General features: G+C 33.7%; 2 protein-coding genes across 2 annotated transcripts; one reads left to right on the plus strand and one right to left on the minus strand.

Annotated features, from left to right (window-relative positions):
- Window positions 1-751: 751 nt before the first annotated feature.
- Window positions 752-7,574, minus strand: LOC123707270 (phosphatidylinositol-3-phosphatase SAC1). The gene is made up of 14 exons (XM_045657171.1): window positions 7,360-7,574; window positions 6,589-6,683; window positions 6,399-6,517; window positions 6,214-6,306; window positions 5,574-5,705; window positions 5,271-5,379; window positions 4,905-5,020; window positions 4,610-4,834; window positions 4,370-4,537; window positions 4,083-4,289; window positions 3,295-3,462; window positions 2,896-2,997; window positions 2,009-2,145; window positions 752-1,886 (listed from the first exon to the last, which is right to left on the minus strand). Exons 1-14 carry the CDS (start codon window positions 7,395-7,397, stop codon window positions 1,805-1,807), a joined length of 1,791 nt encoding a protein of 596 aa, XP_045513127.1. The 5' UTR covers window positions 7,398-7,574; the 3' UTR covers window positions 752-1,804.
- Window positions 7,575-8,538: 964 nt separating this feature from the next.
- On the plus strand, window positions 8,539-14,025 carry LOC123707432 (probable ATP-dependent RNA helicase DDX27). The gene is made up of 15 exons (XM_045657471.1): window positions 8,539-8,794; window positions 9,562-9,648; window positions 9,783-9,915; window positions 10,125-10,222; window positions 10,385-10,577; window positions 11,112-11,260; window positions 11,533-11,616; window positions 11,782-11,909; window positions 12,021-12,218; window positions 12,332-12,476; window positions 12,590-12,772; window positions 12,902-13,082; window positions 13,153-13,353; window positions 13,446-13,582; window positions 13,676-14,025. Exons 1-15 carry the CDS (start codon window positions 8,699-8,701, stop codon window positions 14,006-14,008), a joined length of 2,346 nt encoding a protein of 781 aa, XP_045513427.1. The 5' UTR covers window positions 8,539-8,698; the 3' UTR covers window positions 14,009-14,025.
- Window positions 14,026-14,073: the final 48 nt, after the last annotated feature.

A 14,073-nucleotide genomic window follows, 5' to 3' on the forward strand; every position in this document is an offset into this window, starting at 1 on the left:
TGATGATATTTTGTTTGCTTTGTCAAAGCCATGTTCTGTTACTTGTCAAAGTCAATCTTTCATTAAAGGTTAGTTACACCTTGGCAAGAGATGAATGTTACCATACACAAAAACTGTGCTCGTATTATATATTTTTAAGCTATTTCAACCTACATATTTATCTGAATTTATTACAATTACTACATGTTCCGTTTCCGATTAATGTCTCCTGCCTTGCTTTATCCTTTGTTTTATTATTTTCTTTCGTAATCAATAATAATATTAAAATTTAATATGTTTATGTAAATATTTTGTTTTTAACTACCTTATCCGTTTGTTTCCTTTTGATGTCTTTGTTAATTTTTCTCGCGTGTTATTTCATTACCTTTTACTTGAAACTGGCATGATGTTAAAAATATTGCCATAAAATTAAAAAAAATTTATAGACGCGGCAGTCCAGAGACACCTACGTCGTAACGGTCCTCAGTGAAATCAAGGAAATTTTGTGATTTTATAAAGAACACGTATTTGCTTTTTATAAGTTTAATCGGACCTAAACAACTTCTTTCATAGACGAGTCCTAATCTCTACCACATGATGGCACTATTTGACAGTCTTATCCCCCTATTTATAAAAATAAAATCGTCTAATATTTAGGTAAATTCAGATCAATCACAATGTGACTAGAGTAAAATTATTGTGATTTAGATTGTATTAATAAGGATGATAAGATGCTACTGCAATTACTATGCTATGCAAACAAAATAAAATAACAATATAAATAATGATATTTATTAAAATATTCCTTCACAAATTAAATACAACAATTAAATAATTCACATAGACTCGTCGAGGTTTGATCCGAAATTACAAAATCTTAAAAAAATACACATCAATATCTAGGAAATAACATTGTATAAATTCTGATTCGATTTGTAAAATATTATGTGCACACTGTCCATAAAGAAACCCCAATTCACCAAAGAACTTTTATCAATAAAAAAGGATCTATATGGACATGTACCGACCGACTTGGGTTTTCGTTAGTTTTTAAAGTTAAATTCAATCCAATGTTATTCCTATAGATATAACCATCCGCTCGTCCCGTCTAATCACTTTACAAACCAGGAATGAATTAGCGAAGAATTTGGAGAAAATATGTCATTAAAATCTTTTGACAATTGTCAATTTTACTACATTGTTTGTGATCACTTCGGTTCAAATCTGTCTTTATTGACAAAACATATCATAAATTTATTATATAGATTCCAAAAACTTTGCTAGCTAATAAGAATTTAAAAAAATGATCTAATACATAGTCAAAAATACAAAATTGGCTCGTTGTTAAAATATTAATAAATTTGTTACTTCATTTCCATTAGAAAGGCGGAAAATCGAATGTAATAAGCCTAAAAATTTATAAATATGTTGTAATGGAATGCAGTTTAAGCAAAATTTACAGCCATAGATCAAACAATTTAACATCTTATAGTAAAATATGGACTATACGGTTCAATATTACACATACCACACTGATCCTAAGGTTTGCCATATAAAAAACTCATTGAAAATAATGTATTACTTAATACGACTCACAAACAGACGTAGTCGGAGACGATTTCCTGCATTATATTCTTGATGAACGACCATTTCTTACCGTTTGGCGTCAATATTATTTCCATTCATCGGTTTATATACTGCATCCGTCCATTTTATTAGCGCGTGTGTTAACTATTGTCAGCGCGGCCACGTTTGATCATCGGTGTGGTACGTGAGGAGCGGCAACGAAGTGTTTAGACGACAACTACGAGCGGATATTCCGCGATCATAAGGACGACTCGGGCCCGGGACGAGACGCGATCCCGCCGCAGTCCAAGCGGGGCCAGTCAACGAATTCCTTGCCGTGTCTGAGAACAAAAAGTTGTACATTTATGACGTAAAGCTCAATTTCCAAAGAGTGAAACTTTACATTTAATTAGCCCCAAATTATATGAAGTCCTTTACGTATTCCATAAAAGACATTACTTACTTGAATATGAACCTGAGCGTGGCCCCCACGGCGGCCCCCCAGAACATGAGGTAGAGCAGCACTTCCGTGTTGGAGCGAGCCGGCAACGCTGCGCTCGCGCAGAACATCGACACCGCTACCAGGAGCACTGAAGGGAACTGAAAATGATCAAACAAATTATCTACCTAGTGATATAAGAATAAATGAAGTCAATGGATTAGTAATAAACGTGATTCTTTAACTTAACTAATGAGTTCGACTCAAAATGAACTAATTACTTTTTATAAGACGTCCGTCGTATTCTTTAAAAACATCTGACGTTTTACCTTTAATACATTGTCTGTGGATGAATAATGACTGTTCAGATTCTTTTGGAACATTGACTAACTACTGACACAGCTCACTCATCAGATAATATCTATCCGTCTTATTAATTTCTCGCTTCCTCTCAAAGTGGCGAAGACGACTTCGAGCCCTTAATTATGTGGTGAGCCTGCCTCCATAGCTTTGAGATAATCCCACCACCTCGAACCTTTGATCCTACCCGTCTGTTACCTTAGGTCTCTCGTACTTATTTATGTGTTAGGGTTACGTCTATAGAGCTTAGTGATCCGTAGGGTTAGGTTCTTACATCTCCCCCTCTCATATATTTAGTAGTCTAGTGCAGCTTGCTCATACAAATACTCCTGACATTTATTACATAGAAATTCAAACTTCAAACACTATATATAATTCACAGTCCACTGCCTGGCAAACTGTTTAATGACATTACACAATTATACAAATAATTTATGATACAATTGATCGACACTACTGCACTCATTAGACAATGAAAACCTGAATGTGTCATAAGAAAGACTAGCTGTTTTAGAACATTTTCCAAAGAGATCGCACTTCAGACTACTTACAGTAACGTACTTCCAGTTCCTGTCCCGTCTCAGGGGACACTGCACAGTGTTGCCCTCGCCGTCGACAACAACGTATTTACCCAGAAGTAGGTCTATTGAATCCTGGAAAGAGAAGATTTAAAACAGTTCTCATCCATGTTCAATTTCGCCAGTTAGACTGCCTTTTGAGTCCTATAACGACATTTCTAAGAGTATTCAAAGTTCCAACTTTAGGAAATTAGCGGCGTTTTAACAGCCTACGACTACCCAGATTTGCAGTCCTAAGTCGAATTTAACAATACCATGTGTGGGGGAAATTAACTAAAGAAAGCTTATTGTACAAATGAAAAAACAAAGACTTTAAAATAGATTCAAAAATACATATTTGCGGTATCTGTGTTTTGTTCAAACGTGACGTACCTGTCTAAATCCGTCACTAAAGTTGTTCTTATAGTACCGCGTGAGGGAATTAATTCCGTCCCGCACGAGGCCCAGGCGCGTGCGTTTCCCCGTGCGAGTGAAGTCGGTCTTCAAAGCGCCCGTCCCGGAGTACTGCACCGATATCATGTCGGCGTGGTCGGCCCAAACCTTCGATTCGTTATCATTTCCAATTTATTAACTTAAACTGTCAATTTCACAAAGATCTAGAGTCCTTTTATTTATTTATTTATTGTATATAAGTGTTTTTAATAAAGGAAGTTGATGTGGTGGAAACACAAACTGTACACAGTTTTTCTATCCACCAGGACGTCGAACATAATTAAATCATTAACACACATATATATACTAAGGCCAGTGACATATAAACTGTAAATTTATAACAATCAAACCATTCAAACGATTTAAAATTGCACGTAAAACGTCATAAACAAATCTAAACACTGACGCGCCATATACGCGGATAGCCGATGCAAGAAAACTGTTCTTGTCGAGAATTCTCATTCACATACAGGATGAGTTCCTATATTCGAATATGTTTTAATGACGTATATAGCATAATTTTTGTTATGCATAATTTATAATATATTATATGTTTTATAGATCAGGAGGAGACGGGCAGATCACCCGATGTCAAGTGATGGACACAGACATCGCCAGAAGCCTCACAAGTGTGTTGCCGGCCGTTTAAGAATCGGTAAACTCTTTGCTCGAAAGATTATTTCGCTTCTTATTCGCAATAGACATTTGGAAAATAAGCAAAAACTTACGCCACGAAAGAGCGCATCGAAGTGCGGAACGAGTTCATCGTCATTGGTAATAGTCAGCAGCTTCAGCAGAGCCGACAAGTGCCTCTTGGCCAACAGACTTTGCACCACATTGGTCCTGTCCAGGCAGTCCACGCAATTGGTTCGGAACACGCCGGTCTGTCGGAGCAGCACCGTCTCCCCTCGACAGAGGAAGTACCCGAATTCTGTCTGCAATACATCATTCGTCAGTAAACATTTGTATTTGGACTGGTTTAATATGATTCATATTAAACAAAAAACTAACTCACCTGCTCGTGCGCAACTCTATCGAGCAAGACAGACAATCTATCGTAGCGCATCCCTCGACACTCCGCGTGGAAGTCGAAGGGTTCGTACCGCACTCCGGGCAAAGCCGCCGCCGCCACAGCCGCACGATAACCCAGCTCTAACAACTCTTCTTTACCGCGTTTGTCGATCTGTTCAAATATAATAAATAAAATACCATATCATCAAAACAGCTCAGGAAAGAGAGGCATAACCACACTTACCAGATTCAGCAACACTTGATTCCCGTACCTCTGCAGCTGATCCCTCAAGTGCTTGGAGTAAGCCGCCACGTGGTCTTCGACGGCCAGAGACATCGCGGGCTTATATTTTAGATCGGGGTACTGACTCCAGTATAACGGAATGGACCCTCGGGTTTGAACGAACGAGGACTTCTCACCTCCTCTTTCGACTACCTGTTCTGTTTCTACGAAGTTTGCTACGTTGCCCTGAAACATAACATTATTAATTCCTTCGTTACTATTAGGAAAAATAAGATTATTCAAAAAAAATACATACTTGAGTATCGATTCCACGCATAAACAATCTGGTGCCAGCTCTGTCAACGCTGCGTCTCGACACAAGAGTCCATGTGAGCTGGTGCCCGCTTATCATCACACGGTTTATTGCAATAACTGCTATTAGTTAAAGGATTAATTCGCAACAAAATAAGTAGTAGTAATATTTGTATTAAAATTGTATACTTTCTTGGTTAGTAAGACTTTTTTAATACCTTATTCATGATTGAACTAGAGAAACAAAATTTATTGTGCTATATAGAAAACCAGGTGCTTGGTCAAAAAAATTAAATTATTTTATAATGATTACAATATTCCTTTAGTACTTTTAATAATCTTATATTCTTAAACTTTTTAAAAAGGATACATCCATGCATAATTGGCAAGTTGAATCTAGCAAACATTTGTTGGGAATATCCCTTCAAAAGGTGTCCATTCCAAACAAAGCGAGGGTCAGCACGACTTGCAAGTGACATCTGAAACCAAAATAAATAATCTCAAAGCCATCCGATGCTAGTTCTCCTCGATAAAAGCCATACTAAACTGTCACTTTTAGTAAATTTGTAATACTTAAATATGTTTAAATTTGGCAATGCTTAAAATTACTTCTTACTTTACTTATATACTAGTTTCAAAATTATTATTTAATAATATATTTTTTTATAGTTACCTTGTGAAAATCTGGTGAAACAGAATGTAGTCTCTGCATTGTGTGAGTGAGGTCATAGCTGTATGAGAAATATATTCCGGGGGCTTCAAGGGCTGCACGTAGCAGGCGTTCATATGTGTTGTTATCATCTATCTGTTTTTTAAGACATTAGCAATGCATACAGTAATTCTTTATTCATTTCAATACAAAATTACATCAAATCCATATTTTTACTTTTAGTAAGTCAGTAAATTGTAAACTCCATGTAACATCCCTAAATTTAATGATGAACTCCCTAAAGCGTCAAAATCATTGGCTTTGATTGCTTTAGCTTGTCTTCCATATAATTTTACTTCCCGTTTATTGGAAAAATACTTCCTTTATCACCAAGTTGGTGCAATATCGCAAGATAAGAATAAAATCAGTAAAAAATACAACAAAATTACGACAACAATAACAGACTATATGCAATAGCATTCAAATAAGATTCTTTTTTATGTACATCACTTCTAACATTTGTCTGAAATAAACTTTGACCTTTTATAATTCAAATGCACAGTTCCTTCAGTGTAGTTATATATAGAGTTTACACTGTATTCAGTTTACATAGATATAAAATACTATTGTTACATTCAAACAGAATATTGTGTATTAAACAAACCTGTTTACTAGTAAGATGTGTTGTTGATCTAGCATAAGGTATGATATCTGATCCAGCCAATTCATATATATCATGTCCATTTATTTGCCCCACCTAGAAATATATCAGTATTTCAATTTGAAAATGACTTTTAAAATGATATGTCATTTGTATAATATTACTTATTTATGTAAAATAAAACATACCAATATCCTATATTTAGCAACAACTAAATATAATCCAGAAATCAATTTGATTGTGCCCAAAAACCCACACACTGGTTTATAAGCACTTGCTGGGATAGGTATTTTTACTGAATTTATTTCTGCAAGTTAAGTGTTATTAATCAATAGCAATACTCATGAATATATTTCAAATAGGTATATCCAGACATACCTCTAACATGAGCTTCACCTGAGACTCTATCAATAACTAAAATCTCTGTTGGATTTAGTGTTGGTTCTAAGTAGAACTTATCTGATGTTGTATACCTAAAAATATTTATTTACATAAATAGAAAATAAACCAAAAAGTGAAAAAGACACACCAGTTGTAAAGGATTCATATCTATATTTATTTAAACTGTATGTATATTTAGATATATATGATATTATAATTTAATATAATTGTTTAAGGTGACAACAAGGATTTTAATAATCTGTACTCTGCTAAAACATATAGACAACATTTTTTTTTATCTGGATAATCCAATTAAATCAGAAATGTTAATTTTCACCTTTACCTTACCTTTTGTATGGTAATAATTATAAATTAAAACACAACTGTTTTGACCATTATAGTTAGCTACTAGTAACTAGTTTCCCTAGAAACTACATATATATTAAGCAGATAAAAATTATGTGCAATGAATAGCCTTGAACTAATTTATGTTTATATGCTAAATGTCTGTAATTGTAAGAATAATTACTTGTGGGAACAAGGAGCATTAAAAAAGTCAAATAGGCTTTTAAAGCTATGGTGAAAAAGAAAACCATTGAAATCTGTTGAGTAATTTAGTCAACCCATATTTGTAGATTATTTTTCATAAGGCGAGTAAATCATCAGAAAATCGTTATCGAATGCTAGAAAGGGAAAGTTTAATATGAATATATAATTTCTCGATAAATCAATATATATACTAATTAGAAAAAGGTCGTAATAACTCACAGCTTTATATCATCATGAATTTTCGTTTGATCGGCCATGCTGATAATATAAACGATTAGATATAGGAAATTTTACACTTATGTAATTGAAAATTAATTTTTCTTGGGGATATAGAAAACATTTAGTTACGAAACGTAAGTAAATCGCAAAATTATTTGATTTTTCTCCAGGCTGTAGAGTGTAGTTTTTGTTGGCTGATGGTAACAGTGTTGCCAGGTTTGATTTTCAAAATTGGTAAAAATAAAGAAATTAACACCTGTGTTCGCTAGCGGCAAGACGCCCAGTTACTTGACTACTTTCTATTCATAATTTGTTCCTCCTGAGTAATTTATTTATAATAGCCATGAACTACCATAGTAATTAACATGTATGAAATCTGCCTTAATCTAACAATTGATTAGTACTTAATTAAACGACATTAATGTGCATCGTTTGTTATGACTTATGTATGACGTTCGTTTTTAAAGGTATTGTAAGTACTAAGTGACAATTATAGAGTGGCGTATGTTTTGTATTTTTTGTAATAAACCTAATCTGGAGGAAATTGTGCTCTTCCTCAACCTGATGGAAGGATTCTTAAATTTTTTGAATACTGCCCGTGCTCGTATAAGTCCCTAGAACCTAGTGACGAGATGCATGCGAAAACATTTTGATAGCGATATTCATAGTGATCGCTTGGTCATATTACTGTGCATTGCTTTGTGAAATCTTAAAATATTAATGCAACTTTCAAAGAAAACACATAGTTGACCTATTTTTTTAAAGTTACCATTTTCCTATTTTTGAATAAATTCATTCATTCGCATGTCAAAAAAACGTTTACTTGTTAAATTGTAAAAATAGTGTATGTGTAATATGATATATGTAGTTATATATTCTACAAATGTTGCTAAACAATATTTAATTTTATTAATTTGAATTAAAAGATAATTCTTATAAATACTGAGGTATGTACACTACACATTTGAAATACACAAAAGGCACATTACTTTGTGTTGTACTAATAAACTTTATTCATTTTCCTAATCCAAATCTTCTATGAAGTATGAACATTTTGGTAATTTTTTTTTTTTTAATTTTTTCCATAAATCCAAGAATTAAATATAACAAAATATTATATAATAGCGACTTTGATGTTTTTTGCATTCCACACAGCAATTTTTCAATCTGTCTCAGGATTCCTGTGACAACTGACATATGTTGTTTATGTACTGTTCGTTCTTGCGTTATACATGTGTTTTTGAAAGATAACCTTTAAAAGTGTTTTAGTACATAAACCTCTTAAAATAATACCTTGCTGGACATATAAAATGCTAAATAGTTGTAGATATTAATAGCAATGATGGAAATTGAAGGGCATCCCGGGCTCATTAAAACAATCAACGATGGTGAAGAAGTTGAAGATTATTCGGAGGAATCAGACGTTGAAGAGGAAGTACGTGTTTTTACTTAGTTATTATTCATTATAATAATATTACTTATAATCTATCATATTGAGCTGCGGGAGGGCTATACAAACTAACAATGATAAATTGCTCCAGCTCCACACAGGATACTTCAATAAGGCGTTCCACTATGTCCTTCCTTTCTTTAAATTTAATTTTTTTTTCTAAGCATTATTAATGAGCCACCACATATAGCATTTCCTCTGCAGAACGAACTACCAATCTGATGATTACAAAAATTGAACATAAGTTCACTTGTTTTTAACGAGTATTTGTAATTCACAATATGACAACATTTTCACTGCTCAAAAACAAATCAATTTCTAGTAGTTTAGTTTTCATGCCTTGTATATTTTGGTGAACCAGATTGATAGTATTCTTCTTAAAATTACTTAATCTTACTTACTAATTCTAGGCCAGAGAGACTCTCTGTTGTCTTAGTATCTAATTTAAATTAGAAATACTGTTTCTTAGTACTTCTTTCAATATCAATCAAACAATCAATGGAAGCAGGTTGTCTAGCCAAATTCTTGGCTGTTATAAATAATAAATATCATAGCGAAAACTTGTAATAGAAGTAATTTTAACAAACAAATAATTGATTTAAGATATAAGCTCTTGTTAATTAATTAAAATCTAGAACATACTAATAACATTGTATGGGAAAGTAGATGTAAAAGTAAAATTTTAGTACTACCTACATACAAAATGACCAGGGTATCATTGTCATCTTATATATTACCAATTTTACTTTCAGTATCAACCATCTAAACTAAAAGCTAAGCAGAAAGCAGATTTTAATCCTTCTTTTAAATTTGTAGCTTCAGTTGAAGAATATCATAAGGTAAGTGGCTATTCTGTTAATTGCTTTGATTTTATTGCTCTTACCTCCTTACATTTATTGTATTAAATGTATAGAATATCTAAGTTACCAACTGGAGAGCCAAAAAATCCTACTTACGGAGATAACTTTTACAGGATACATGGGATGATTTACAAAAGTATATTAAAAGGAACGTTAAACAAACTCTTGACGAAAAGATAGCTAAGCGGCGAGCAGAAGTACAAGTTAATGGCAATGCTGATGTTGACACCGATTCAGAAGCTGAAGGTATGTTTATTTCTCTTTGTGTGGCTCCAAAAGTTAATTATGAAACAGAAATTATCTTAGTGTACCTTATAAAATCATAATTTAAGTAATTAGAAGTGTGGTTTCTAAGCAGATATAAGAAATCAATAAAAATGTACATCTGATAAATTTGAATATTTTTGCTTAAGATGTGTTCAGCCCAGTCTTAAATACCTTTTTTTGCTTTTCAGAACAAAATGTAGATGAGCTAGAAATATCTGATGATGAATTAAAAAAAGATGAAATAAAAGTTAAAGAGAAAAAGGGTAAAAAACAAAAATTAAAAAAGGTTAGCATCATTTGTTCAATGTTGGTTCATTATTATAGCTCACATTTGTCTTTTAATTTGATTTGTTGCAAAAATTACTTAGTCAAATGTGGTAACATTGTTGCGTAGTTAACAGTTACCAAGCCCATGTTGCTGGATTGTTATTTTGTATAACCTTTTAAGGACTTACAAGAAGATGAACCACAAGGTGCTCAAATTGAATATGAAGATTTCTTTGAAGACCCACCTGCTTATGATGAAAATGCATCGTTTTATATGATGAACCTATCCCGTCCACTGCTTAAAGCTATTGGCACATTGAACTATGTGCATCCTACGCCTATCCAGTCTGCCACTATACCTATAGGACTGTTAGGTATGTATATGTATTATTTTTATCTATGTTCATTTATTTATATGTTCTAAAACAATATGTATGCCTAAAAAATACGACATCACAAATTTAACACACACATCAATCATATTAGAACATAAGTAATGTATCGAAAGAGAAAATTAAAGCAAACAAAATAAAAAATAAAAACTAAAAATCAAATATGTATAATAACATAACACTAAAAAGATAAAAAATAAAATAACAATAATAACCTAAACTAAATGAAAACTTAAACCTCATTAAGACCATGATAAACAAGGTTACAGTAACTTGGCAGGCTATTCTAAAACACATCAATATTTTTAGATAGCATATAAATAATTATTAAATATAATTGTTATACATATTCAAACCCAAATAGAATTGTATCTATAGCATGCACAGTGATCGACTTGTGACCATAGAAGTGCCAAATTAAAAAAGGTCTCTTATGCCATTGACTTTAGTCAATACCCTATACAAACACAGAATAAACTTACCAAAATATGAAATAACTTTTATTCTCAATGACAGGTAAAGACATATGTGCCTGTGCTGCAACAGGTACTGGTAAAACTGCAGCATACATGTTACCAATATTAGAACGACTCATTTACAAAACTGTTGGTGACAGGATCACTAGAGTTCTGGTATTAGTACCTACTAGAGAATTGGGAGCTCAGGTAATTGAAGTTCTTCTCAATCTAAATTTGAACTATATTGAATAACATAATAGTGCTACTTTTTACTACTTTAGAGAGAGTTTATTTACTCTATGCGTCTGGCAGTTCCAATACTAGTATTGTTGTAACATACAGATATAGTTTTCAGAGATTGGTTTATATATCTAAATGATAATAACCAATTTGCGAGTATAAAGTCTTGAGAGTATACTGTATCAAAATTATAAATGTTTTAAAATAAGTAACATTGTTAATAAGATTCATGTTTACAGGTCCATACAGTAACACGACAATTAGCTCAATTTACATCTGTAACTGTTGGTTTATCAGTTGGAGGTCTGGATGTCAAGTATCAGGTAAAAAAAATCTTGTTCCTTTCCTTAAAGATACTTAGGACTTCTGTTATATAGTCTATACTGCTTGTTCTATGGAACATGCTGAAATGGGTTAATTATAATATCTCTTCCATTCATAGTCCCTATAACTATATAAATATTAAATAACATAATACTTATGTATAGGAAAGTGTTCTTCGTCGCAATCCGGACATAGTAATAGCAACCCCAGGACGACTTATAGATCACATAAAGAATACTCCATCCTTTGGTTTGCATTGTATTGAAGTACTAGTTTTGGATGAGGCGGATAGGTGAGTTACTTTTACTTATTTGTAAATGATTTTCTGGAATTTATATACAGGTATATTTTTATTTATTACTTCAATTCTATTTTCATATACATTCTTAATTAATTTTGTCAGAATGCTGGATGAGTACTTTGCAGAGCAAATGAAGGAGATTATACGGCAGTGTTCGCCCAAACGTCAAACAATGCTGTTCTCGGCTACCATGAGTGAAGAGGTCAAGGATTTGGCTGCGGTATCCTTAAACAAACCGGTCAAACTGTTCCTGGATTCAAATAAGGATGTGGCCTTCAATTTGAGACAAGAATTTGTTAGGTGATGTGTGTTCTAGTAGTCTTAAGTAATTGTAAAATTGTATAAAGTCTTTTTATTTTTAGTCTTTAATGTTTTCACATTCAATAAATTTCGTTTACAACATTTGCTCACAGAATACGTAAGGAACGCGAGTCAGACCGCGAGGCAATGCTAGCGGCGTTAGTGTGCCGAACTTTCAGAGACCGAGCTGTGATATTCGTTCAGACCAAGAAGCAGGCGCATCGCTTACACGTCGCCTTGGGACTGCTGGGGGTTAAGGTATTCAGATCGTTCATACTCTTCAAACATCTGGAAAATATATTATTTTTGCAAGATATATAAACTACAGAGTATTGGAATTTAAATAATTAAATACATATGTGTTTTACCAGGTAGCCGAATTACACGGGGCTCTAAATCAGCCCCAACGTCTGGACTCTCTCAAGCGGTTTAAAGATGAACAAGTGGACCTTCTCGTGGCGACAGACGTGGCAGCCAGAGGGTTGGACATACCCGGGGTCAAAACTGTTATTAACTTCACGCTGCCCGCTACTTTAGAACATTATATTCATAGGGTAAGGTGTTAAAATCACACATTTTATTATAGTTTTGTCTAAGTGAATTTAACAAAAAACTTAAAATTATAAAATAAATTGCAAAGCAATATGAAGATTAGTTATAGTTATAATGTTCCCATGTGACAGGTGGGACGTACGGCACGTGCGGGTAGAGCGGGCGTGTCGGTGTCGTTAGCGGGCGAAGGCGAACGAGCACTGGTCAAGGCCATCGTGAAGAGGGCCAGGCGACCGGTCAAGTCACGACAGGTGCCGCCCGACATAGTGGCCAAATATCGTGAGAGAATGGCCAAGCTGGAGCCGGAGATATGTAAGTTAATAAAACTATATATTTTTTGTGCTGCTGTAACTATTAAGACTAAATTTATTAAAAATTGCAGCTGCAATTCTCAACGAAGAATATGCCGAGAAACAGTTGAAGAAAATGGAAAAACAGACGGAAAAGTTAGAGGGTGCTATCAGTACAAAGAATGAAGACGGTCCCAAGTACGAAACGCACAGGAGCCGAGAGTGGTTCCAGACGCCAAGAGAAAAACGAATGGAAAAAGAGCGGTTGGCACTCACCAAACATGTCGGCACAGGTATTTTACTTGTGGTACACTGAAAAAAGGAAAAGTGTGAATAATAAAATATAATTATTATTATTATATTAAAATTTTATCTCTTTTTATAGATACACAAAAAGGTAAAGGCAAGAAGCGAAGGCGAGATGAAGATTCGGATGATGAAGGTCCCAAGAAGAAGAAGAAACCTAGCAAACACACGCCAAAGGATTCCGCTGAAGAACGGGTGAAGAGGGAAATGGAAAAGGTAATTATTTAATACTAAATAAATAAATTGAACATTTAATTAATTTCTTCATAATCTCAAAATACCTAATTTAAAACCAATATACAATCACAGGTGGCTCTATTACAATCGAGAGTGGCTAAAGGAAAGAAGAAGCAACGCAGAATACGCACAGTTGAAGAAGATGACGAAAGACCCATGCAACGCAAGAACGCGGCCAAACCCAGGAAAAAACAGAGCAACTTCGCTAACGATCTGACAGACACGTCAAAATCCTCCACAAAACGCCTTCGATATGATGCAAACAGGGTTCAAAAAGGTAAACCTATTCATCCAGGAAGAGAAAAGCAAAAGGGAAAAGGTGCGCCTATAAAAGGAAAAAATAAACCTAAAGGGAAGAGCTTTGGCAAACCTCAAGCGCCGAAGAACGGTAAAAAAAGAAAATAAAGCTCTTAAGAATTGTTTTACTTTATTTTCTTTGATTCCTAGAACTAAAAAAGTTAATTAAATTG

This window comes from Pieris brassicae, chromosome 3 (genome assembly GCF_905147105.1).
Source record: "Pieris brassicae chromosome 3, ilPieBrab1.1, whole genome shotgun sequence".
Classification (NCBI taxonomy): Eukaryota; Metazoa; Arthropoda; class Insecta; order Lepidoptera; family Pieridae; genus Pieris; species Pieris brassicae.